The sequence below is a fragment of the Amblyomma americanum genome, chromosome 2 (genome assembly GCF_052857255.1).
Source record: "Amblyomma americanum isolate KBUSLIRL-KWMA chromosome 2, ASM5285725v1, whole genome shotgun sequence".
In the NCBI taxonomy this organism is placed as follows: domain Eukaryota; kingdom Metazoa; phylum Arthropoda; class Arachnida; order Ixodida; family Ixodidae; genus Amblyomma; species Amblyomma americanum.
In genome coordinates, this window is record NC_135498.1 from 202,168,348 (window position 1) to 202,194,986 (window position 26,639).

At 46.5% G+C, this 26,639-nt stretch overlaps 1 protein-coding gene across 1 annotated transcript in view; it reads left to right on the top strand.

The window, feature by feature from the left end:
• The window catches only part of LOC144120335 (uncharacterized), a 210,745-nt gene that overhangs the window by 152,405 nt on the left and 31,701 nt on the right, over positions 1-26,639 (top strand). The window contains exons 17-20 of the mRNA XM_077652708.1: positions 14,586-14,740; positions 16,377-16,478; positions 22,304-22,418; positions 22,477-22,549. Coding sequence (XP_077508834.1) covers positions 14,586-14,740; positions 16,377-16,478; positions 22,304-22,418; positions 22,477-22,549 — 445 coding nt within the window. The remainder of the gene's footprint in view (positions 1-14,585; positions 14,741-16,376; positions 16,479-22,303; positions 22,419-22,476; positions 22,550-26,639) is intronic.

Sequence of the window (26,639 nt, forward strand, 5' to 3'; positions counted from 1 at the left end):
AGGTGGCGGAGGATTTCTGCTCGAGAATTGCCGGAAGCGCTTCTTTACCTCGGCAGCATCGATGTGCTCCCCCCACGATGGACGATCGACTGGACATCCCCTTCACAATTCAAGAACTGAAAGCAGCTCTTTCTGCTTGCACGCATCCTTCATCCCCAGGACCTGATGGAATAACATACAATGCGCTTCGTCATCTAGGCCCACGGGTAATGGAAGCCCTCTTAACATTGTTCAACCACTCTTGGGCCTCTGCCACTGTACCACAGCAGTGGAAAAGAAGCCGCATTGTGGCCTTGCTCAAACCAGGGAAATCGCCACTCACATTAACATCCTACAGACCAGTAGCTCTGGCAAGTTGTATTGGCAAGACGATGGAGCGTATGGTGCTAACCCGTCTAGAATGGTTCCTTGAAAAACATGGGCTATACCCTTCCACAATGACGGGTTTCCGCAAAGGCCGGTCTGCCATCGACAGTGTAATTGATCTCGTGTCAACGGTAGAACATGAAAAACGCCGTCACAGGTTGACTGCTGCTCTTTTCCTCGACATAAAGGGCGCATTCGATAATGTTCAGCATGATGCAGTACTAAATGCACTCGAAGAATGTGGTATAGGCGGACGTCTACACAATTGGATTGCAAGCTATTTGACAAACCGGACAGTCTACATGGAGACTCTTGAAGGTGACACAGCAGATCATCATGTTGCTTGTGGTGTTCCTCAGGGAGGAGTGCTCAGTCCAACGTTGTTCAATCTCGTGCTCATTGGCCTTTTCAAACAACTACCGAAGACTGTTTCAATATCCGCCTACGCAGACGATATTTGCATCTGGACATCAAGTGTCACGCGTCCCCAAGTGCAAGCAAGATTGCAGCGTTTGGTGTCCATTACGTCTGCGTACTTGCGCCGTCAGGGGCTTGAACTTTCGCCAACTAAAAGCGTAACATTGGCTTTCACACGCAAGATAATGGCGTGGTATCCGGTCACAATCGACGGGCAAATTGCTCCATACGTAACACATCACAAATTCTTAGGTGTTACGATAGACCGTGACCTGTCCTGGACGAAGCACATTTCTGTGCTCAAGAAAAAGCTCGACAGCTTTGCAAGCATTGTGCGGTGTATGGCAGGAAAATGTTGGGGTCCCTCTGAGCGATCTTTACTACACGTGTACCAGTCGCTGGTAGTCGGCCTTCTCAGATACAGTGCACCCGTTCTCTCGGGGGTCAGACTATCAGGCCTGCGTGTGCTTGAAAGCGCGCAGGCTCGTGCTTTAAGAGTATGCTTGGGTTTGCCATGTAAAACTTCTACATGGGGCACATTTTATGAGGCCCGCGCCTGCCCAGCACGAATTTATTTTCAACAGGAGCCACTTCGTGTGCATTTGCGGCATCTGACCAGGCATCGTCATCACCCCCTGACTAACATTAGTGTGGTGCGTCCAGATGCAGCCTTTTCCAGAGCCCTTTGGATGCAGCGCAATGCGCTGCCTTCGAACTACGCGCCACACCAGATTGCGGAGGTGCCACTTTGGGCAGTACCAAAACCATCTATACGGACAACAATCCCAGGGATAACAAAGAAAACGCACATTCCAGCAGTCGGACTGAAACAGCTGGCGCTGTCATACATTACATCTATGTATACTAACACCCAGCATGTTTTCGTGGACGGATCCGTTACGACCACTTCTTCAGCTGCAGCGGTGATAGTGCCAGGAAATGCCTCATGTCACCGTTTCAGGCTCATGCACAAAACGTCCTCTACGGCAACCGAATTGGCAGCCATACGAGAAGCCGTCCTTTATATTGGTCACCAGCCAGCGCAGCAATGGACTATATTCTGCGACTCGAGATCGGCATTACAGGTCGTACAAACTTATCTAAAACCAAGAGCATGCGAGCAGCTGGTTCAACAGATTGTGCTTTTGTTAGCCGAGGCTTTCCACCGCGGCCATATCATAAAGTTTCAATGGATACCGAGCCATTGCGGCATAGCGGGAAACGAGCGTGCTGACGCCGAGGCTCGGATGGCACATAGTGATGGTGCTTTCATTGAGATAGCCTTTTCAAGATCAGACATAGGAGCCTTGTTGGCGCATTTAATGCAGGCGGCAATGCAGTCGCACTGGCATGATCTGAGTCATCAACAGGACCGCGTGTGTAAGCTTGACGCTGGCTCACGATTACATTTCCCATCTGTGGTGGTGCGACGTCATGGGACTTTACTCCACCGGCTACGGCTTGGCGTTGCCTACACCAAACACTATATTCACAAGATCGGCATCGAAAGTAACCCAAATTGCGCACAGTGCAACACACCAGAGACTATTGGACACCTTCTTTGCGCGTGCCCGAAGTATACTTCTGAAAGAACAACATTGGAGGCGACCGTGAAAAACTTGGAGTCTCGCCCTCTCTCTGAGGAAACTGTTCTGGGCGCAAGGACGAGACGTTCTGATTGGTGGCGTGTGACAAAAGCCCTGCTCAACTTTTTGTGTGAAACAGGCCTGGATACTCGTTTGTGACCGCCTGTGCACAACCTACATGGTTAATGACATGTGTCGGTGTTGTGTTGCAGACACCAGTTTTGAGTTTTATGTGTGTCCAGTAACCGCGATGCGAGCGCCAGCCAGTGTTGTGTGTGTGTGTGTGTGCGTGTGCATAGACATCACCCGTGAAACTCATTGTATTATGCCATCATCAGCCTTCATTCACACTTTCCTTTTCCTCCTCTTCCCTTTCCCCTGTGTGGAGTAGCAGGCCAGGGCCCTGTTACCACCGGCCGACCTCTCCGCCTTTCTTTCATTAAAATTCCCTTTCTTCCTCTTAACCTGGCCGGCTAATGCACTGTGCTTGCAAGACGCTTGACAGAACGTGAGTTCAGCGACCACCATCTGTGCAATCTGTGCAGCCTTGTACTAACTGCACAAAAGTTTTTTCAAGGTGAGGAACAAAGTAACAAACCTAATGTTGTAGATGACATTGTAAGAAATGACTTATCGTCTGCGAACCCAAAAATATACGAAGCTGTCTTAGCATCATTTCTGGTCTGCATAGAACAATAGGGTTCACACAAGAGTGCAATTAATAAGCCGTATACTGCATTCGTGCATTTCATTCGGCTTACTGTTCAATGCTAGTTATGTGCGTTAGACTTCATTAGTGCCCCAAAATAAATGAACATGTAGGAAAGGAAGGAACCGGTTCTGAAAAGATATAACCTTTCGCCGCTAGTACTAGACCGAAAATTCCAGGAATTTATTCCAATTGAAACATTATCCTTGACGACAACGGAAGGCGACAACGTAGACATAGGCAGAAAGAATTCTGAAGCCGGCCAGAAACGGTGTCCCGGAAAGCAGCTGATTATGACATAGCGAGAGAGCAAAGGTCTGGCAGCAACAAAGCCTAGAGCCCGAGAAAAAGATGCGAAAAAGCGCAGTGCGCCTGAGCCGATACGCTACTTCTCGGAGTCGTTATTTAACGCCGGCCCTGCGTACTACTAGGCGGCGCTACTCTGCACGCAAGCCTCGACCCCCACTCTATGAGTTCCTGGCTGCTACCGTTGATACAGGCTTATATGCAACAACGTGACACGAGCTTGTCGAGTCTGACGTCGGGTTCAGTTCAGTAATTCCAACTAGAATACCTCGTGCGTATATGACCTCTAAAATCCACCCGTATACGCGTCCGCCTTGGGTGCCTCAAAGGGTGTGCGCCGCGCTCCCGCCGAGGCTTGGGATGTCGCTGTTTTTTTTTCAGAAAATGCAAAATTACAAATCTACCACGCTTTGTTCTCATCGCATATTAACTGTTGTGTTTTCGTGAAGGGCACCACCACGCTGGAAAACATTAAGAGTATTTGGTTCTACAAAATAAGCGTTGGGTTATATTGCCATTGTACCTTACTGCAACCATTCTGAAGAATTGTTTTCCCGCTGCTCGATAATAAGCGCTAAAAGTATTTATGAAATAAGTCTTATTTATTCACTTCTATTATCCAATAATAATGTTATGACCGGGGGTTTATTCAGACCTTGGCGGGCGACTGAAACCAGCTGGGGTCCGCTTGCCAAGACCGAGACGCCACCAACCACCTCGTTCTCCTCCTCTTCTGCGTACTCAGCGACGCCGACCAAATAGACTAGGCATCGCCTCTTCAAGGGCGTCACACTTCCCCCTACGCAGCCAAAGACCGCAGGGCGAGTCAAAAAGTACGGCGGGAATGGTAGGGCTTCAGCCCGGCACCATGAGTCACGTCAGTTTGTGCAGAACGACGGCCGCTAGCCGTGAGACGCGGTATGCGGTAGTTGAGCTCACTAATTTTCTCAATGACAACATGGGGTTCATCGTAGTGGCACAGTAGCTTCTGGGACAGTTCCGATTTTGGACAGGCTGCCACAACAAGACCAAATCACCAGTGCTGTAAGTGCCGTGACGGCGGTGAGCATCGTAGCGCGCTTTGGACCGATCTTGGGAGGCGAGGATACGAAGGTGGGTGAGACGCCGGGCCTCTTTGGCGAGACGAAGTGTCTCGGCGATTGAGGGATCTTCATGAGGCTCGGCAAAAAATGGTAGTATGGTGTCCAGGGTATAGTGTGGAGGGCGAACTTATAGTAAAAAGAAGGGGCTGAAGCCAGTAGTCTCATAGTGCGCGGTATTGGAAGCGTAGCTGATGAACGGCAGGATGCTGTCCCACTTTTTGTGTTTTGAATCAACGTACATTGACAGCATGCTGGTGATCGTTCGGTTCGTGCGCTCAGTTAGGCATTCGTCTGGGGATGGTAAGGCGAGCAATGGCGAAAACGAGACGCGCAGGAACGGAGAAGCTGCTCCACGACGTCAGCGGTGAACTGCCGACCACGGTCATTGATGATAAATTTTGGGGGTCCATGGCGGAGAACTACGGAGCGCAGCATAAACGAGGACGCACGATGCGCTATAGGCGAGGGTAGGGTGGCCGTTTCACAATACCGAGTGAGGTAATCAACACAAACCAATATCCATCGGTTTCCATGATAGTACTTGGGAAATGGGCCAAGGAGGTCTATGCCCACTTGCTCGAACGGTGCGGCAGGTACTGTCACGGGATGAAGCTGACCAGCTGCAACGCTAGTAGGGCGCTTATGTCGTTGACACTGAGTGCAGCTGGCGACGTACCGCTCAGTCGTCGCCCGCATTTTCTGCCAATAAAATCGGGCCTGGGCACGTTGGAGCGTTCGTGCTGACCCAAGATGTCCAGATGTAGGGTCGTCGTGCATGGCCTGCAAGACGGAGGTGTACAGGCTCTTCGGAACTACCAGAAGGAAACGCTGGCTCGTAGAAGAATATTTTTTCTTTCAGAGCAGACCATCTCGCAAGCAGAAGTGGTTTGCACCGGAGGGGTCTTCAGCCTCCTCAAGAAGAGACCACAGGGTCGAATCACGCTGCTGTTTGGCTTGGAATTGGTGAGGTCGGGAAAACACGGTGAGCCTGACGTGACGCAGTGGTCGAAATCATCGATGTTAGACCTCGTCTCAGGAAGGGGCAACCACGAACTACAGTCCGCGTCAGCGTGCCGGCGACCGCTCTTGTAGGCGACTGTGTAGTCAAACTCTTGTAGCCAGAGAGCCTACGGTGCAAGGCGCCCACACGGGTCCCGAAGGTTAACGAGCCAGCAGAGGGCATGATGGTCGGCGACGATGTTGAACGGGCGTCCGTAGAAATACGAACGGATACGCTGCGTGGCGAAGACGACGGCAAGGCATTCCTGCTCGGTGACCATATAAATGCGCTCCGGCTTACTGAGCGAGCCATTTGCATACGCAATACCGTGCTCTTTGTTGTCGCAGTGCTCGACGAGCACAGCCCCGAGACCAACACCGCTGGCGTCGGTATGAATCTCTGTGGGGGTGGAGGGATCGAAGTGACGAAGTACAGGGTGGGATGTGAGAAGAAATTTCAGTTGGCGGAAGGCGCAGTCGCACTCAGGGGTCCACTTGAAAGCCACATCTTTCTGAAGCAGGCCTGTCAGCAGGTATGCGATGTCCGCAGAGCGATGGATGAAGCGGCGGAAATATGAGCACGAGCCCAAGAAACTTCGCAGCTCTTTGACAGACTGTGGTGACTTCAACGACTCGACAGCTGCAGCCTTGGCTGGATCAGGCCTGACGCCCTTCTTTGCCAACGAGGTGTCCAAGCACTGACGCTTGGCGCACACAAAAGTGGCACAGTTTAGAGTTAAGCCCAACACCAGCTTTGCGCATGCAGTCCAGGGCGAGAGCTAAACGGTCGTTGTGCACACTGAGGGTCTTTCCGAAAGTAACAACATCGTCAATGTAGCACGTACATTTCTCCCATTTCAAACCACGCGATATAGTGTCCATAAATCTCACGAAAGTGGCGGGCGCATTACAAAAGCCGAATGGCATTACATTAAATTCATAAAGGCCGTCAGGTGCAATAAACGCTGTTTTCTCCTTATCCGCGGGATGCGTAGGGATTTGCCAGTACTCCGACCGGAGGTCAACAAAAGACAAGTAGGACGCTGAAAAACAGCAGTCGATAGCATCGTGGATTCCAGGGAGAGGGTATACGTCTTTTATTGTGGCGGCGTTTAGACGACGGTAATCCACGCAGAAACGCCATGATCCATCCTTTATTGAACAAGGATTGCTGGAGCAGCACAGGGACTCGAGGGCTCTTGTATAACACCTTTGGTTAACATCTCCTGCACTTGTTCATTGATCACCTTGCGTTCAGACGGAGACACTCGATAGGGCTTTTGTCGGATCGGATGTGAGGCGCCAGTGTCAACCCTGTGTAGGGTCCGAGACGAAGGGATAGAAGGTGCGCCACCGGGCTGTGAAAAGTCGAACACAGTAGAGTGTCGCCGGAGGATGGCCAACAGAGCACGGTGCTCATGCGTTGAAAGCGAGTTGTCGATCATGCGAAGAAACTGCGACTCGTCGTAAAGCTCTGGTGCTGGTATGCGCAAGGTGGCGGTAACCAAGCCAACAGACACCGGCGTGTCGTGGCTGTATGACGCAAGCTTCGGGCCTGCAGGCAGAACTACAGATTCTCTCGAACAATTCACTGTCCAGAGTTCAGTGCTTCCGTTGGTGACAGAAACCATGGCATGAAGAACCAAGATGTTCTTCTTCATGCAGTTCATGTGCTTCGGCTCCTCAGTCGCATCAAATACGTTGAGAGGGGTATTGGGACAGGAAACTGGCACGCATACATCCGAAGGAGGAGGCCCGACAGTATCTCGGGTAACAGAAAGACACAATTTTTCCACTGCATGAGCCTTCCACAAGGACAGAGGTGGAACATTTGCCGACGTTGAGCACACCGGCGTGACAGTCGACGTTAGCTCCACACGTCTGAAATAAGTCGAGGCCAAGATAACGTCGTTCGTCCACCGGGCGAGCACCGCCATTTCCGAGCTGAACACTCCACTACTCATAAAAACCTTAACACTACACACTGCAACTGACGGCAACGGTTCGCCACTCACACCACAAAACTGAACATTTTTAACCCATCGAAACAAAACTTTACGTCCGAGGCGACACTTAAATGTAGCACTCATAACTGAAGCAGTAGCACCGGTATCGACTAAAGCCGTCATAGATACTCCATCCAATAGCACATTCACTTTATTCGGTAACATGACTACAGGCAGGGGTATCTCTTTCGGCGGCAGACTTTCAGCGGCCTCACCTACATTGGCCGCGTTGATTTGTTTTCCGGCGGAGGCGAGGAGGAGCGGCGTCGGGGTGATGTAGATCGACGAGTGTGGAAAGCTTGCGGCGGTGTCACACTTCTATCGGATGCCGGCGAACGATTCCGCAATTGTGCAGGCCTCGGGTTGCCGGGATCATGCGTGTAAGATGAGTACCGAGAAGAAACGGGTTGGTAATCCGGGCGCGGAGGATAGGTAGAGGAACCGTAACGGGATGGCCGTCGTCTGCGGAGACAAAATCGCGAGATGTGACCGGGTTGACCACAGCGGTAACACACAAGAGAGAAACCAGCAGCAGGCTGCGCCGGCAAGTAGTCATCATACGAAGGACTGGGCCGAAAGTTCTCGTCGGTCGTGGCCGGCGTAGGCTGGTAAAATCGGGACCGATGTTCCGGGGGCGATCGCGGTATGTTGCTCGGCCGCAGCTCTCGGGGTACCCGGTGCTCCTCAAAGTCCGCTGTGCTAAAGGCGGCTGGCGGAAGAGGACGTGTGGGATACACAGGAGGGAGAGCTGAGGAATTCTGTGTGAGCTCCAGCGACCTGGTCAACTCTTCGCTAATGATCTGGCGGATTGTGGAAGCCAGATCACTTGACGATGGTGTGTCTACAGCTGCCACCGTCGTCATCCCGGCCAAACTGCCAAATTTCGGTGCGATGGGACGCATTTTCAATGTTTCAAACGTGCGGCAGTGCTGGATGACGTCGGACCCTGATCAATACTTTCTTTTCCAATGAGAAAATATAGACGCCTTCGGCGAATTCTTTAAGTATTTAGCCAACTTTGTCCTCTTCTGTCATGACCGGAGAGACGAACTTGAATAACTCGACGATCTCCTCTATGTACTTCGTACACGTCTCACCGGGAAGCTGTGCCCTTTGCGCAAGCGCTTGCTCAGCCCGCTTGTTCTTCGCGACTGAGTCGCTGAAGCACTTCTTGAGCTCCTCTACAAAGCGGTCTCATGTCGTGAAAGAAACCTCGTGGTTGTCATACCACGTTGGGGCCCTGTCGGTCGGTTAAAGAAAACACGACATTGTCAAGTCGGGCGGAGGAGTTCGACTTATTGCAGCAACTGACACGTAGGTAGTGGGTGAGCCATTTATCCACGTGGTCTCTGGTTGAGCCCGCGAACGACCGTGGCTCCTGGTAATGCTGCCACGAACTGCTGGGCACAGACCTCGGAGCGTCGCCGTCCAGGAACATCATGGGCACAGAAGACGGCAAACCAGCAATGCGACGACTCCAGCGAAGGTGAAGCAGGGGATCTGTCTTCGGATATACCCAGCACCTTCCACCAAGACGTTACGACCGGGGCTTATTCAGACCACGACGGGCGACTGAAACCAGCTGGAGTCTGCTTGCCAAGCACGAGACTGAACCAACCACCTCGTTCTCCTTTTTTTGAAGAGATGTTTATTGCGTCAGGACATAAAAACTATGAAGTGAGAAATGAGTAATGTGAACGATTATATGGACCCTGTGTCCAGGCAGTATAGGAATCCAGATTGTCCGGTGAGAGTTCCACTGCCGCCAGGTGCCGAATTCTCGTCGGCTTCAGCGCCGGGCAGGCCGACAACAGGTGATGGATATCCGCCTCAAAGTTTTCGTTGTTGCAGACTGGACACCCGGGGCGGGGATATAAATCTTTGAAAGGCGGCCACTTGCGTGTCGCAGCTGGAGTTAGGGCAACCCTGACCCGTTTCCTCCGAAGCGCAACCTCCTCTGCACGGGTAAGACCACGGGGGAGGGTTCCGCACATGGAGGGATTAGATTGAAGAAGGAAACCAGCGCAAAAGACGAAGACACAGGAACAAGGAACACAGGACACCGCTGGACTATCGACTGTATTTATTTGAGAAACGATCACATTTATACCCTTCTGTTATCAAGCAAGCTTGCGCACACATGACAGATTAACAAGACAAGGTAAATAGCAGCATCACATACAACCGCGTGAGTTCATAAATCTAATTTCTTTATCAAATAGACTAACCATCGTGTCACTTACACATAGATGTCTTTGATTAACGATATGGTATGCCTCTAGAATTTCAAGTTGGCTCTTAGTTTTACCGCGTCCAAAAATCGTAGTCTTCTTGAAGAGCGGAATGCATTTGTGCTTTCTGCAATGTTTTGGCAAATTCGCCCCGTCATCTGTGGAAAGCAATCTTTCATGTTCTCTGAGCCGGGTGTTAAGACAGCGGCCAGTCTGCCCGATGTACACATTCCCGCAGGTAAGCAGTACACTACCTGGGTGGCACAGGTGACATATTTGAATTCATGCTTGATCGTGCACTTTGAAGTTGTACTTTTCTTTTCGTCAATCCTTCTGCATAAACTGGCCAGTTTTCGCGGGGCTGAGAAGACTACATCAACACCGTGCCTACTTGCGACCCTCTTTATATTGTGTGAAAGTGCGTGCAAGTAAGGCATCACTTCACACTTGCTTTTGTCCTTCCTTCCTTCTGTCAATTTAGGTTTGGCTTTCATTTTTTTTAGAAGCTTTTCAGAGACACCTTTCATAACATGCGTAGGAAAGCCTGCTTCTATTAGTCTCTTCTGTTGTTGCAGATAGCTTTCTTGTACTGTATGGAAGCAGCTTTTCTCCAGCGCGTTACTGAGGCATAAGGTTGCAATAGCCCTCTTGGTAAGTTTGGAGTGGCAGGAGCTGTAAGGGAGTAAGATTTTATTAGTTCGTGGGGCATAGGTCCAGCAAAGGTGGTTATTGCACTTAAAAGTTAAAACAAGGTCTAAAAATCTAATACGATTGTCGTCCGGTAACTCATGGGTAAACGTCAATGAACTAGAGCACGAAATAAAGCGACCTAAAACACTAGCCACCACATCCTGCAGATTGTCATTAGGTAAAACTTTCAAAAGTACTAAAAAATCATCAACATAGCGGAACACCTTTGCCACATGGTTCATGTCCAATTTTTCTTTCAGTAAGGAGTCAAACTTAGACAGGTAGATGTGGGTTAAGATTGGCGCCACACAACACCCAATACAAACTCATTTTTTCTGGACGTACACTCCACCATTAAAATCAATAATTGTAGAGGACAGGTAGGTCGTGAGAAGTTCTAAAAAACCTTCAACTGAGCAACCACAGCAGTTCTGGAACTGAACTGTGCCGGATTCTTCTATTAGGTCGTGCACTGCCTGCACCATCTGTTCATGGGGCACTGAGTAGTACAGCTCCTGGATGTCTATGGACACACCTGTATTGGCTCCGTGATCACCTCCCTTGAGCGCCGCAGTCAAATCCTGGGAACTCCCGACAGAGAATGGGTCAAGGGGCTCCAGAGTGGAAAGCTTGGATTTAAGGAACTGTCCGATCACTTTTTGCCAAGATCCTCGTTCTGTGATTACATTCATCAGCGGGCAATCAATTTTGTGGGTTTTAGCAGTGAAAAAGACGTGCAGTCTATCACCTTTGCACGAATTCACGGCTTTTTCAAGCCTGTCAAAGTTGAGATCGTGGAGAAGCTTCAGGACGTCAGATTTGGCTCTTGTCAGATTTGCCTCTTGGGATTAGAGCACGTGTGCGGCACCGGAGGTATTCCTTTCTTGTTAAAAGAAGGGTGGTGTCATCTAGAGTGAGGACTCGAGGCAAAGACGAAGTTGGGGTCGAAAGGCGGGTCGCAGAATCTGCGCGGCTTTGTGCGCTCCGGAGGTGACGCGGGACCCACTCAATACGGATTTGCTGCGGGATGCGTGCCGCTAGACGATGGATGTCTTGGCAGATTTCTGGGGTGCGACTGACGCGTCGTAGTAGGCGTGTGACGTGAAGGGCGTCGGTGCGAATGACAATGCGGACCGTAGGTAGCATGGGAACGGCGGCCACAGAGCGATGTGCCTCTTGAACTTCAAGCATCTCCACAAAGAAGGAGGAAGGATGTTCTGAAAGGCGAAACCTTGAGGTTTTGTTCAGAGCAGGCTTGCAAAGACAGTAAACTGCCGTTGTTGTTTCGCAGGCCTGGATTCTTGGCCTACATACACACATACCGATGGAGTCATGCGGCAGATTAGCGTCTTGCTCTCTAATTCGGTCACGAAACGACGATGCCGCGCGGGTAGATGATGGCCGACGTAGATCCGTTGGCTTGTTATCGCTTAGCTGCACAAAACGCCAGGGAGGAAGAACTGGCGGGGGCGGCTGTAGAATGGAGTGGGATGAAGCATATGCCCTGAGTGCGCACGTTGTGTGTGTAAGGCTTGACGCCTCTTATGCGTACTCAGCGGTGCCGACCAAATAGACTAGGCATCGTCTCCACATGGGCGTCACAATTTGTTTAAACACTTTCTTAAATCACTCTCTCTCTCTCTCTCTCTCTCTCTCTCTATATATATATATATATATATATATATATATATATATATATATATATATATATATATATTTAAGAGAAGTGCCCACTTAAATCTTTATTCTACGGAGCCAACGCAACCTACGTTCGCAACATATATATATATATATATATATATATATATATATATATATATATATATATATATATATATATATATATATATATATATATATATATATATATATATATATGTGAAGCCAACAGTCACCAAAACCAAGGGGCATAGGTGAATGCTTCATTTTTTTAATATGTAGTGCCAACCAGTGGGATAATAATGCTTAGATTAATCTATAGCTTAAAGAAGATTGCTTATAAAACAGCTGAAAAAACAACCATGCCGCCGGTGGGAACACGGCCTCTGAATATCGCGTCCGGTGCTCTCTCTCTCTCTCTCTCTCTTTCGCTATATATATATATATATATATATATATATATATATATATATATATATATATATATATATATATATATATATATATATATATATATAACTTAGCAGTGTATACTGGTGACTCCTGTACCTGTTATTACTTTCTTAAAAATTACTGAATGCCAGAGTGCAATATAATAATAATTGGTTTTGGGGGGAATGGAAATGGCGCAGTATCTGTCTCATATATCGTTGGACACCTGAACCGCGCCGTAAGGGAAGGGATAAAGGAGGGACTGAAAGAAGAAAGAAAGAGGGAGGTGCCGTAGTGGAGGGCTCCGGAATAATTTCGACCACCTGGGGATCTTTAACGTGCACTGACATCGCACAGCACACGGGCGCCTTAGCGTTTTTCCTCCAGAAAAACACAATGCTGTTTCGGGTTTTTTTGTTGGATGTATGAAAGCTTGCGCTGTGTCCTTTTTCTTTGCTATTGGTTACTTTGCTATTCGCTCCTTTCTTTCTTGTTTTTTTTTTTCATTGCTGTGCAATTACATTTTTTTTTCTTCCTTTCCGTACATTCGCCTCATGCAACCAGTATCTATCCCCCCCACCCCCACTCCTGCTATATTGCGTTTGGGCTCTGCAGGTATTCTGAATGAATAAATAAATAAATTACGTTCATTTTTAATCAAAACTTTTTAATTGACTCCTCTTATGTAATGCTCGAAAGGGCCTTTAGGGTACATGAATCAAATAAATAAATGAATAATAATTAAGTAGCGGCGTTAAGCTGTCAATACCTTACAGAAGCACGACCTGAATATCGTAGTCTTTAAAAAACAAACTACCTCTTTTACTAAACAAATTTACGCTGCAGTGTAATGACTTGACCACTGCGACCCAAAAACAAATACGCGGACTATTTATGTCCATCTGATGACGCTCTTTATAAATTTTCTATGTTTAATTCATTCAAGGAAAATGACGGTCATTGATGATTCTTCTCTTCTGATATTTTGTCTCAGTGCTATTTGTAATCTTTTATTCATTTTGCTTTCCATCCAGGAATTTGCGGCTAAAAATGCTAAATTGTGACTATTTCTGATGTGTGAACTGTTATTTCACTATGGTACACGGTACGCTGGAGCCTTCTACAGGCCCGAGGCGCTTACAAGCTTTTTCTATTGGGACCCCTAATGAAATGTTGGAAATGAATGAATGAAAGAATGAAAGAATGAATGAATGAGGACAGCTACGCTGTTCTAGTCATCAAACGGAATTTCGCGCCATTGCAGCAGTTCTGTAGATTGCAGCATACTACAGCATTTCTGTCAAGATATGCAAATAAATTAGAACTTCGGGTTTCCACTACAGCTTTGTAAACATATGAGAGACTGAAACGGTGCGTGCGGACCGAATGCATGGATGGATGGAAGGGAATCCCCTTTGAAACGGGGTGTTGGCAGTTGCCACAATACTCAGCTTTTTTTCATTTATTTTTGTTTAGCGGTGTTGCGAGATATTAAATTTCGCCATTTTCTTTAAATACGTCTTCCTATACTTTTAACCTTAAGAAACATCTCTGCTTTTCTTTTGAGCCACAAATCTTCCTTTCGCTTTTTGCTAGTTTCCACCGCAGATTTATTTACATGACTATTGTTATCTCTAAACCGTAGCGCCACAGGAAGAGTGACTGTGCCGAAATCGACATCAGGATGGATACCATCACATTCTGGTATGAGGTGTTCTATTGTTTCTACAGATTTACCACACACAGCACATGTGTCATCTTCGTTTAATTTCTTTTTATAGCTGCGCGTTCTAAGACATACTGACCTAGCTTCAAAGAGTAGGGCACGGCGTCTTGAGGTGTAAAACGCTTCCTTCCTGATCTGCTGTTTCCAGTATCGATATAGTTCTACAGTACGTAGAACAGAGATGTCAGCACCCTCAGCTGGCACGAGTCGCACAACGCTTCGAGGCTTCCTCGGCCTACCTCTCTCGCAGCCCAGCGGGCCAATGTCACGATCGTGGTCGCACTTATCCAAATTGGGCCCCCTTCGTCGAATGCCACTAGGCAGCATTTACGTACAGCTTTGCGGTTTGGCGCAGGTGTCACCTTCCGGCTGGCCACAGAGCTGGAGGGCGTGCCGGCCAAGGAGGCCATCATGTCCGCCCTGGTGCACCAGCAGGGGCAGTTCACCGGCGGTGTCAGCAGCAGCGCCATGTTCCGACCGGGGAAGCGATATACGCTCAGCGCCCAACAGGTACCGATGTGCTAGCTGCTTGATGGGCTCGACAAAGGGTGACCCGTGACAAGTTCGGCACGAAGCTCGGGCTATTATTGCGCCTTTGAAGCAAAAGGTCTGTTCGAAGCCTCAGCTGCGCATGTCTCAAGCAGGTGGTACTCAGCGCTACCAACGACGAACAAAGGAGGGCCATCAACTAGAGATCAAACACCTCTGCTTCGCGCTCATGTGATTCAAGCCTCTAGATTCTTGCCACAGCAGATGCATGCACACTAGTCCAAACTGCCATTAATTTTGGTGAAGAAATCAAGTCCACTATTTCGTTGCTGCCCATGCGACAGAATGCACGCCGCCACGAAATTAGTCGCCAGAAGCATTTTACTTTTGAATTACTTATTTAGGATTAAGATCGCCCGTGCATTGTACAGGTAGGATGAAGCTTTGAAAAAGTTCAAAGGGCACTTAGGACTGCTTACGTGCTGTGAAGGCGAAAGAATTGGTGTGTCATCGTGAGCGTTTGACCCGTACGCTGGTTCCGCACTGAGAAATAAAACGCCTGCGAAAGCTGATTCTAAAAACCCTGAATCCACATAGGTCCGAGTGAAACACATGGACACTCGGTGCGCTATATCCGAAGGGAAATTGTATGACACCACCAGCAACGGTGTAGGACGAACGGTTGCATCGTAACTTTCATACTGAAATTCGTTTTTCAGAAAAGGAAATGTGTAGTAACTCTCTCACATCTCTGTGGACCCCTCACCCGCGCCTTAAGAGAAGAGGTAAAGAGTCTGGGAAGGCACACAATTTAAGGGGCATATGTCGTCGGGTCGAATCCCTGTCGCAAGCTAGCCTCCAACTTGTCTAGCATATGTAAGCTGTATATGGAACGAGAAATCGTATGAAACCAACCGGAATGATGCACGACTAACGACTGCTCATAATTTTGGTACGTAAGTAGTCGGGAAAAACTGGTGCCACACTGAGGTCAGCCAGTGGGGTACATAAAGACGAAAGAACGTTATATGATGATTGCGGGGTATGTGTCTGACAGTCGTCGCTTCGTGGACGCGGTTGTTGCGACGCGCGCCTGTTCTTTTAATCTGTTCTCTCACATCTTTTAACTCTCCTACTGCCTTCACGTGGCAGCAATTGTGGCACAGCTTGAGCCAGTGGGTAGGCCCCGTGCACTTTCCTTTTCATCCTTCATTCACTCACAGCAGAAACATTACATGACTGTTTGAATGGCAGTGCTCGGCTTGCTGTGTGCGTCCTATGGCCGTTTGATGACGTGACTTCATTTTTCTTGCCACCACTAAGATTCCCTCTTCTACACGACTGAATATCTGCGAGGAAACTTCTCCAATCTGCGACAGTTCGTAATCTCTCAGCACCATTGAGCCCTTCCATGTCGATCTTGCTGCACGGCTTTTTCTCACGTCTATTTATGTTGTTTTGCTCGGGGGGGGGGGGGGGGGGGGTCAACGTCCCAAAGTGACACAGGATATGAGGGACGCCGTGGGGAAGGCATCGTGAAATTTCGACCATCTGGGGTTCTTTAATGCGCACTGACATCGCACTCTACACTTTACTCTAAAATTTCGCCTCTCACGTCTCCCATTCGGTGCCACATCATTTCGTTTCTTCCTTTCAGACGAACGTTTTGTCTCTAAAGTCGCCGTACGAGACGCAGTGCACCGACTACGAGGAAATGACCAGGCGCTTCAATTACACCAGCGACGTTATTCAACAGGAGGTGAGGTTGATACTGAGGATTCATTAGTTTGTCATAAAAAGGAGTCACAAATTCCTTGATTTGCGAATAATCTCGTAACTGTCAGTATTTAATTTCATTTCCTTTCTACTACGCGAAAAGAGCGGGCACTAATCAAGGAAACCATACGATACGCACAAGCGCAGCCTGCAGCATGTCATCGGCAGCCTGCAATAGAAGTTTATGGAAGTTATACAGTGTGATTTTTTAAGACCTTCATATATATGTGGTCTAAAAAGTGTGAGAGACACGTCGGTGCGCTTTATTGAGCTGGATTGTACAGATAGCGGACATTATGTGTTTCATATGAATCAATAATTAGACGACTAATACCGTCAATTTTTTAACGTTTTACTTTAGGGGCAAAGTTGTATTGCAAAACTGATGGCCATCAATGTCCAAGGCGACCACTGTTTTTAAGTTTTTTAATCACCAATGTGGTTCCAACTATTGAACGTCAGAAATACGCATCTGAAAGCTTGTTTATTTGCTTTTCCGCGTTATCTAATTATAAAATTGCGCCACTGCGCGCGATATTGTCGTGGAAATGAAATTCACTTGTCCTTGATCATTAAGTACATCAAATGAGCCTGGATTAGATCTATTACAAGTTCGAAAGATGCCATTGCATCCGCGATAGCCAACTCAACGAGATTTGAAATGCGTATTTTTGGCGTTAGATATTTAGGTTCACATTGCCAATTAAGAAAATATAATGCAATGTACACCTTTGATGTTGAAATCAATTTTTCAGTATAAAAATAAAAAATAAAAAGTTGATCTGTAAATTTAGGTTCATTAATTGTTTAATTACTGGTCTTAATGAGGTACATATTGTCTGCCCTGCTGTGCAATTAAGCCTAACTAACTGCACCGGCGTATCTCACAGTTTTTGACGTAAACATCTTGAAAGGTATAAAAACCACCCTCTATATGCTGTCTTCTGAAACCGCAGTCATGGATTGAAAAAGAGTAGTGCGCCACACATAGGTGAAAGGAACGGCATGTCGCTCACCACACTGCTGGCGCACTCAACATCGTCATCATTTATTATCCCTTAAAGGCTCCAAATTGGGTATTACATTTTATTTATTAATTTATTCAATACTGCCAGCCACCTTTTAGTGGCCAAGACAGGAGTGGGGATGCAATTGCACAGTGATTTGTCAACAACGAAAAAAGAGGGAAAAAATGGCCTGCAGGCAGGCAGCAAGATTTCTGTGAACAACTGAAATAATGGACGTGTAACAAACACTCTACATTAAAATTAAAAACAAATCGCGACAAGGGCAACACTCCAGAACGGAAGCAAACACCCTAACTTGACCGGCTGGGGTTTATTGCAGATAAAAATGTTTCGGCTGAAGATAAGGTGACCACTTCGCGAGGTAACGCATTCCAATCGGCTATCGTTCTTGGGAAGAACGACAGTTTGTATGCAGTGGTTCTGCATTTGGGCACTACAATTGTTTTACCGTGTTTGTGCCGAGTTTGTCGTGTTCTGTTGCATTGCATATTATTGTCAGCCTATTCTGGTGTGATTATTGACGATGTCGAACAACATTTTTTAGCGATGCATTTTGCGACGCGATTCCAAAGTGTGTAAACCGGAACAGCTAAGAAGATTAGATATCGATACCTGTCCTCCGTATGGGTTGGAAATGAAACGTAGTGCTCTTTTTTGGACACACTTCATACATTTAGCATCCATTTTCGTAGGCGGGTTTCATACTACCTCAGCATATTCGAGTAATGGACGCACTAGGGAAGTGTACGCCACAAGCTATGTTTTAGTGGAAGCATGTTTTAGTCGGTATTTTAAAAGCCATAGTCTTTTAGATGCTACGGAGTTTATGTTATTAATGTGCTGGCTCTAACTTAGATTCGAACTGATCGTAACGCCAAGGTACTTAAATTCATCTACGCGTTCAAGAGAGACGCTGTTAATTTTGTAAGAGTGCATCAATGGAACTTTTTCCTGGTTATGGTCATTTGTTTGCACTTACTAACATTTAACGACAGTTTTAAGTTGTTGCACCAATTACTAACAGCACCTAAATAGTTATCTATAATTAGCTCGTCGCATTCGGAGAGAATTGTGTGATAAATTACGCCGTCGTCTGCAAAAAAACGAGCCTGCACAGGAGAATCGAACTTGAGGTCATTTAAATATATAAGAAAAATAAGTTACCCGAGGACTGAGCCCTGCGGCACTCCTGAGAGCACTGGAGTGATCGATGTACTTGAACCAGAGACCTGCACGTACTGCTGCCGGTGGGATTAGTATGAATCAAGCCATTGCAGAATTTGTTTATTTTCTAAGATGTGCTTAAGTTTAAATGTTTACAGTGGAGTACTCGGTGAAACGCTTTTTCAAAATCCAGAAAAATGGCATCAATTTGCCCTTCTGTATCAAGAGCTGAAAAGAAATCGCTGTAAGTACATAATAACTCTGTCGTAGTCGATAACCCTCGGAGAAAACCATGTTGGGACACAGCTAAAAAGTTGTTTTCTTCCAAGAACGTTGTGATGTGCTTAGAAATGAAGTGTTCCATTGCTTTACCTGCAGTGCACAGCAAGCTTATTGGCCTGTAATTTGTGACGCGGAGCCTGTTACCAGTTTTATGAATTGGGGCAACTTTAGCCAGTTTCCAATCACTGGGGACCTCACCTCTATGCAGACTGACATTGAAATTAATATAGGTATTTCGCGCACCATTTCGCGTACCTGTAAAGAAACGTATTCGCAATGTCATCTGGCCCAGATGATTGCTTTATATTCAGGTGAAGAAGAGCGGAGAAAATGGCTGCTTCACTTATAGTTACATCGGGTACATGAAGATTGCTTTATCTGAAATCAATTTTCCGGTCATAACCTAGCAGAAACACAGAAGAGGAATAGTCATTAAACGTTGTAGCTGTAATGGTGGGGGGGGGGGAGAGATCGATAACATATATATGAATGGTCAGTAACAGAAAAACGAGAACAGGCAATTGAATACAATAACAATACAATGATAAAATAACAATACAAGGATATCATAAATTGTAACTAAACAAATTCTAAAGCTCCTGAAACAGACTATAAGCAGTATAAGTGCAATATTATCAAAAATGCAACATGGGCCGCAATCACATAAACTCAAAATGATTTTATTTTGCCTGATTGTTTATTTAGCTAAGATTGTTTCACTAAAGTATGTTATATTTATTCTGGACCCAAAAATATCGAGTAAAATTTTAAAGGGAGTTATGAAATACCAATTTCAGTTTTATTGCATTGACATACCTCTTTGAGTCATCCTTTATATGAATTTAAATGAAGCTCGCAAAATATTAAAGAAACTAACTATTGGGACGCTTAAGTCACCTTTACAGTGAAATGGTACAGCACTAGATTTCACATTTGTCACTGCTTCTGTTGAAATTTCTGTGTTTGCGTCATCATAACCTTCATCACAAGCCTGACGGCGCCCACTGCAGTGCAAAGGCCTCATCCCTGTCTCGCCAACTAGCCCTGTCTGCCGTTTGCCAGCTCCGGCCATTCGGTCCCCGCAAACTTCTTAAACTCATCCGCCCACATAACGTTCTGCCGCCCCCTGCAACGCTTGCCTTCTCTTGGAATCCACTCCGTTACCCTGAAGGACCACCGTTTATGTTGTCCTCGCATTATATGCCCTGCCTCAGTCCATTTCTTCCTCTTAATTTCGACTTGGATGTCATCAACCGCGTTTTTCCCTCACCCACTTTTCCCGCTTACGGTTTCCAAAGTTACACCTATCACTTTTCTTTGCAGGGCATATTTTCTTTGCGACATTTTGGTGGACGAAGCACCGTATATATAGGGTTGCATGAAAAAATTTTCCTGCGCTAATGTTGCTGAGCATCCTACGTGTCATGAAAATGCTGACCAATTTTCGCGCACCACTTCAGGCGGTGACAGCCGACGACGATATAGCTTGCGCCACAAAAACTCCCGTCAGGCCGAGTGTGCGCAGAGACGCCCAATGGCCTTTACGTCAAAGGCCCATAGCGTGAAGTGAAGGCCTTTAGGTCAATGGCCTTTAGTGTGATGATTTGTAAGGTATACGCATTTGATATAAAGTCTTCCCCCTAAATGCCTTTGAGACATTAGTACTAGTTTCTAACTAGTACTAACTAGTAAACAAATATAGTTAAGTGGTCGCTCACGATGAGAGACAGTCTTCCTCCGTAATTTTTTATTTAGAAAATACTGCGGTTCCTTTCAATGAATGCAAGCAGGAGGGACATACAAAGCAAACATGTTTACGTAAAGCAGTGCGCCAGAAATGGAAAAAGATATGATTCCCACGTTAAGAGAACACGCACAGGTTTTAAAGTTGAACGCAACTTAAAGTACAAAATAGAAGTACCAGAATAGAAACTGCGAAAAAATAAGACAAACACAGAGAAACATAACTCTGAAAATGCAAGCAGTGGGCAGTTAACCATCTTTAGTAAGTTGGGCGGGTCTAGAAATCAATGTGCAGGAAACTAAACTAATGTTAAAAAGTTTCGGACGAGAACAGTAGATTGTGACTAGTAATGAGGCGCTGTAAGTGGTAAAGGAATACATCTGCTTAGGGCAGGTAGTGAGTGCCGACCCGGATCACGAGAATGAAATAACTGGAGGAATAAGAATGGGGTGGATCACATTTTCAGGTTCGCGAAGGTCAGGAGTAGCAGTTTACCGATGTTTACCGTTACTTATCTGTGGGGCAGAAACGTTGGAGGTAATGAAAAGGGTTCAGCTCTAAATGAGGACAAGTGTTTCAGCTAAGGGACGGATAATGATAAGTGAACGGTTAGGAGACAGGAAGATGGCCGAGTGGGTCAAGGAACAATTGCGAGTTAATGACTTCCTAGTCCAAATCAAGAGAAAGAAATGAGCTCGGGCAGGGCATGTAATGCGAAGGCAATATAACCGGTCGTCCTTACGTGTAACCGAATGTTTCCAAGGGAAGGGAATTAAGCTTAGCAGGCGGCGGTAGAAGGTTAGGTTGGCAGATGAGATTAATAAGTTTTGCGAGGATAAGATGACCGCAGCTGGCACAGGTTAAGGTTAATTTAAGAGATATGGGAGAGGCTTTTGTCCTGCAATGGGCGCAGTCGGGCCAATGATGATGATTATGATGAACTTGGGCGACTATTTGTTCCACTCATTTACAGTTCGGGACAATGGTGAGCATTCGCGGACAGTGATTCTGGTTCCGTCGTTAGATTCTGGCAGTCAGTTGCTGTGCACGATGCGGAAAAAGACGCTTTTTCAGGATAACTGCACGAGTCACTAAATTTGGCCGAGACGGAGTTCCTGCGAAAATTGCGAATGCTGACTGAGGAGAAGGCACTGCTTGCGGTCAGGATTACGCTAACACTCTCTCATTCGAAAAAGGTTTGGGAAGCTCCTTAGGTTATCTGTTTTGGCAAAGTTAGCCTGTTTTGTAAAGGGCGTTTTAGTCTTGTCACCGGCCGGTTTTGTTAAGCGACGTTGTCGCCGCTGGCAGTTTATTCCGAGAAGAACCAGCGGATGAATCTGAAAAAAAAAGATCAGTGCGATAAACAGTCCTCCCATCTTGCATTGCAAGCAGGGTGATTTCAAAGGCAGGAGCTGATTAATCGAGCAAATAAAACAACTGCTAGGAATTACTGGCATGCCTCAAAAGTTTGGGCTTTGCATGAATGAAAATAAAAAATAAAAAGGAAACGTGTAAATCCTAGGTTTAGGTAGTATATATGAAGGCGGTCATCCAAGGTTTTCCCGTTTGGTTCCGTCTTGGCGATACCAGGAGTGCAGCGAGAAGTGCCTGGCGGACCAGTGGAAGAACACGTGCGACTGCTACCCCAAGCTGTACTCAATGAAGCATGTGCTTAAGGGCAACCTCTGCGAGTACCTCGCCCACCGTGAGTGTCGCACGCTGCGTGCCTGAGCTTGGGCTCTCACGGCTCTCCTCCCCCGCAGTAAAATGCAACGACTACATGAAGACCATGAATTGGCTGCCTTTCTGCCAGAACCAGTGCACCAGGCCTTGCAGGTGAGTGGCTGAATACCACCCACGTCCCCTCACACTTTCTTGCCCTGTGGAAGCGAAGGCATAATAAACTCCAGGGGATCATCAAACCTGCTGCAATGCTAGGCTTGGGTGCACAATCGTGCCTCACTATGGCATTCGCAGTGTCTGCGGTAACCTATTGGTGACCGAACACGCAAATTCGGCCGGGTGTGCGTTGAGCTGATAGCTCTAGCACTCGAGTAGCACGATTGCAGTTCTCCTGACCAGGTGAGACTGGCGGCTTAGCGGGAACACGCATTTTGAGCCAGGCTCCCTTCTCTCCTTTCTTCGGCATCGGGAGCACGCACCTCAGGATCCCACCTGTGCCGTGTTTGAATCCCACCGCGAAGCAGAACCACTGCTCTACTTCGCAGGCGTGTTAATCCGGATCTCCTCGTAGTCGCCGTTTTCTCTGACTTCTGCGGAGGCTGAGAAATGACACGCTCACGAGTTGCAGGGGGCGTCATGTGATCACTGATGCACAAAGTACACTAGGCGGATCTGGGAAAGGAACCACCAAGCTAGAGGAGAACATTCTGTGGCACTGGCAAAGCTACCGGCGCGAGGAGTCAGCTCCTATAGCACTGTGTTGTTGTCGCGACAGCGCGTGGGAACAGCGCGCTTGTGGATGCTGTAGTTTTTTTTACTTTATTTACAATACTGCTAGCCACAAGGTACGGGCCGTACCACGGTGTGATTTACATCAGTAGACATCACGATATTAGGATAGGTAACGAATAAAACATGTCAAACAATGCTATTCAAGAGCTATGTTACACACATGAATGGAAGCACAATGCATTCAGAATCATTACACGACTGGGAACAGACTTCACATACTAAGTTCAGTCAGTGCCAGATTTTCACCCACGACATTCACTTCAGCACCGATACTGTCAAAGTCGTTTCACTCGGCTACCGAACGAAAAAAGAATGAGCATTTGAAATCATTGTTCTGTGTTTGAATAGGACGCACAGTAAAACGATGTTTGTGTCTTTTAGCGCAGCCAGAAGAAAACGTAACTTATTCATGCGTTTTGCGTTTCAATTTACATTTCACAACATAATGCCTTCAACGCAGCCCTGTCCTAAAGTTCATTAATGAGCACAATGTCGTATTGATTAAAGATAAACCTGACTGCTCTTTTTGCTCTCTTTCTGCATATTGACATCAAATGTAATAAATGCATACCATTTCAAATTGCAGTATTGAAGTAGAGGTAAGACGTACGATGAACTGTTACACTAGAAGCTTAATATCTTTTTTCGCTTCACGAAGACATCGCTTCAAATAATGTAATTTTGTCATGGCGTTAATTCGCTAATTCACCAATCCATGCGGCACTTGGCGGCGCAGGCAAGAAACGAAGAGTGGATGGTCAGTAGCAGACGCCCCTCACCGGTCTAATTGAAACACATTAGCGGAATGCTCATAGAGCCGTTAAAAAAACGAACGGGAAACCGGACCTGCACCGTTTCTACTCTGTATAAACGCAGTGACACATTCGTTTCGTTAATAATCTTCGTGCTGTTACGACCGGCGCCGGAGGATTGGATGTATTGTGGTTCTTCGTGGATGTGGAAGAAGTCACACCGACAGTACTGTTTTCGCCAGTTTTGAGGTTCGATTTCGTCATCGCTAGTATCTAATATCTCCTTCTGGGCCTACTAAAGCACGAAACTTCTGCGAAGCTGTGAAGCATTAGTCATTATTAAGCTATGAAACCAAACGAAAGCCTACCAGATACAAAGCCTGGTGGACATGAGGCTCCAGAGAAGGTTTAACTGATAAACAGGCGTTCATTCTGGTGGCATTTCACTGTATGCGGTGAAGATTTAACTGTTACATGGAGTGTGTTCATAATTCACTATTTTTGTACATTAGGACATATTTATGCAGTATATATCAATGTGGATGCACTTATACTAAGCTGCAGGGTGGTGAGTACTATTTAATAGTTTATGAACTACCGATGGGGAAGCCAATGTCCAATAGGAATGCCCTGCACCTTACTTTCTGAAGGAACTGTGACATGAATTTCGCCATCTACTATCAGCGAGAAAAAAACAGTCCTACTCATAAAGCCTATATTTAAAAAAAAAATGTGTAAAGTCTTAGGTGAAACAATCTGTAGCTGAAAGGTTGTGAATTATATTCTGTTAAGCTTTTCAATTTTTGGCGACTTGTTCTTGCATATATAAAGGTTGTTTCACCTGAGCTTTTACACAATTTTTAAAAATAGGCTTTTTGAGTTAGAAGAGCGCTTTATTCGGCATATCAGTGTGAGCGGTGTAGTTTTGTAAGACGAATAGCGCGAAAAAACACGGACGCAGATAAAGACGAAGGACAAGCGCTAACTTCCAACTGACGTTTATTGGAAACATCGAAAGATATATAGGCACATGAAAGGGCGGAAGGCAGAAACTAACAATAACAGCAGCATACAAAAAGTCATGTCACTCATACCTGCTCAGATACATCATCTTTTTTGAAAGGTCGATTGATGGCGTGCTTACGCCACTGCCCGTGCTATCATTCTCTAGCGCCTCTAATATCTCCGTTGTGATTTGCGAAGGATGCCGGTCGATAACTATAGATTGTGGGAAGTCCGGAGCAGTCACGGCAGTGAATAGCCAAAGTTTCCCGCATTTTTTTCACATTGTTGGCATGTTCTCAGAAACGCTCGTTCACGCATCGTCCACTCTGGCCGACGTAAAAACGGCCGCATGTCAGTGGTATCTTATAAACGATGTCTTAAGTACAATCAACTTACCTGCTGGCATGTCGTATCCTGCAGCCTGAATCTTGTTCTCCCGATGGGTTCGTCAGCCTACAGAGCCTGCTTAGTTTTTGGGGTGCTGAAAGCGCCACGTTGATGTTCATTCTCTGGGCAATCTTCTTGAGATTGTGGGACAAAGTGTGAATATACGGCAAGACGACACTCTCTTTGTCTGGTTTTTCTTTTGCCACTTTGCCACTGTCATCCTTTTGTCATCCTTTTCAGGATGCCCTCCGCCACAGCACAAAGTAGATGGGGGGGATAGCCGTTCGCCCTTAGGCGATCAATCTGCTTTCAGAAACTGTCTCTAACTAAGTGGATGCAGGACTTTTTTAGGGCACTGGACAGGCAGGTTTTCACAATGCCTTGTTTTACAAGCTTCATGTGCGCCGAAGCAAAAGGTATAGCAGCGCTTTCTTACCTCGCGGCCCGTATACCCAGCACACATGCGAATCTGAACAAACAAGCCTGAGGTCCAAGTGAAGTAGTCCAAGTGTAGCCCAAGTGTAGGCCTGGTGCAAGTGTAGGCCAAGTAGCCCAAGTGTAGGCCTGCTATAGTATATATGAGAACACAGCTAAGACGTGCCAACTATCAAGCTGGTTAACTTATATTGAATACTTAACTTTTTACTACTGTTAGGCTCCTTGCTTATTTAGGGGCGTGTAGCTCAGCGCAAACAGTATCCGCATCACTTTTTGGAATTTCGAAGACACGGTTACCCCCGGAGCTCTGTCCCAATAAATTTTGGCTATTTCGACTAGTTAGGTGCACTGGACAGGTTGCTTTGCCTGAAAGCTCCTCGAAATCGCATACACAGAGAAAGGGATTCATAAACAGCGGGAACTCCCATAGGGCAAGTGGATGATTGGATGGATGGAAGGTAGGAACGCGTCGTTTGAAACGGGGTGACGGCAGTTGCCACCATCCTTAGCTTTTGTTTCCTTCATTTTTGTTTGACTGTGTTTTAGGTTATTAAAATTTGCCATTGTATTTAAATACGTCTTTCTACACCTCTAACCTTATGTAACCTCCCTGCTTTTCAACCACCAATCCTCCAGTCGCCTTCTGCCAATTTGCACCGCAGATTTATTTGCATGAATATTGCTATCTTTAAACCCAAGGGCCTCAGAAAGAGATACGGTACCTGTATCGACATCGTTATGGATACCATCACATTTTAGCATGAGGTGTTCTATTGGTACTACAGATTTACCACACACAGCACATGTATCATTTTCTTCGTTAAATTTCTCTTTATAACTGCGTGTTCTAAGACATCCTGACCAAGCTT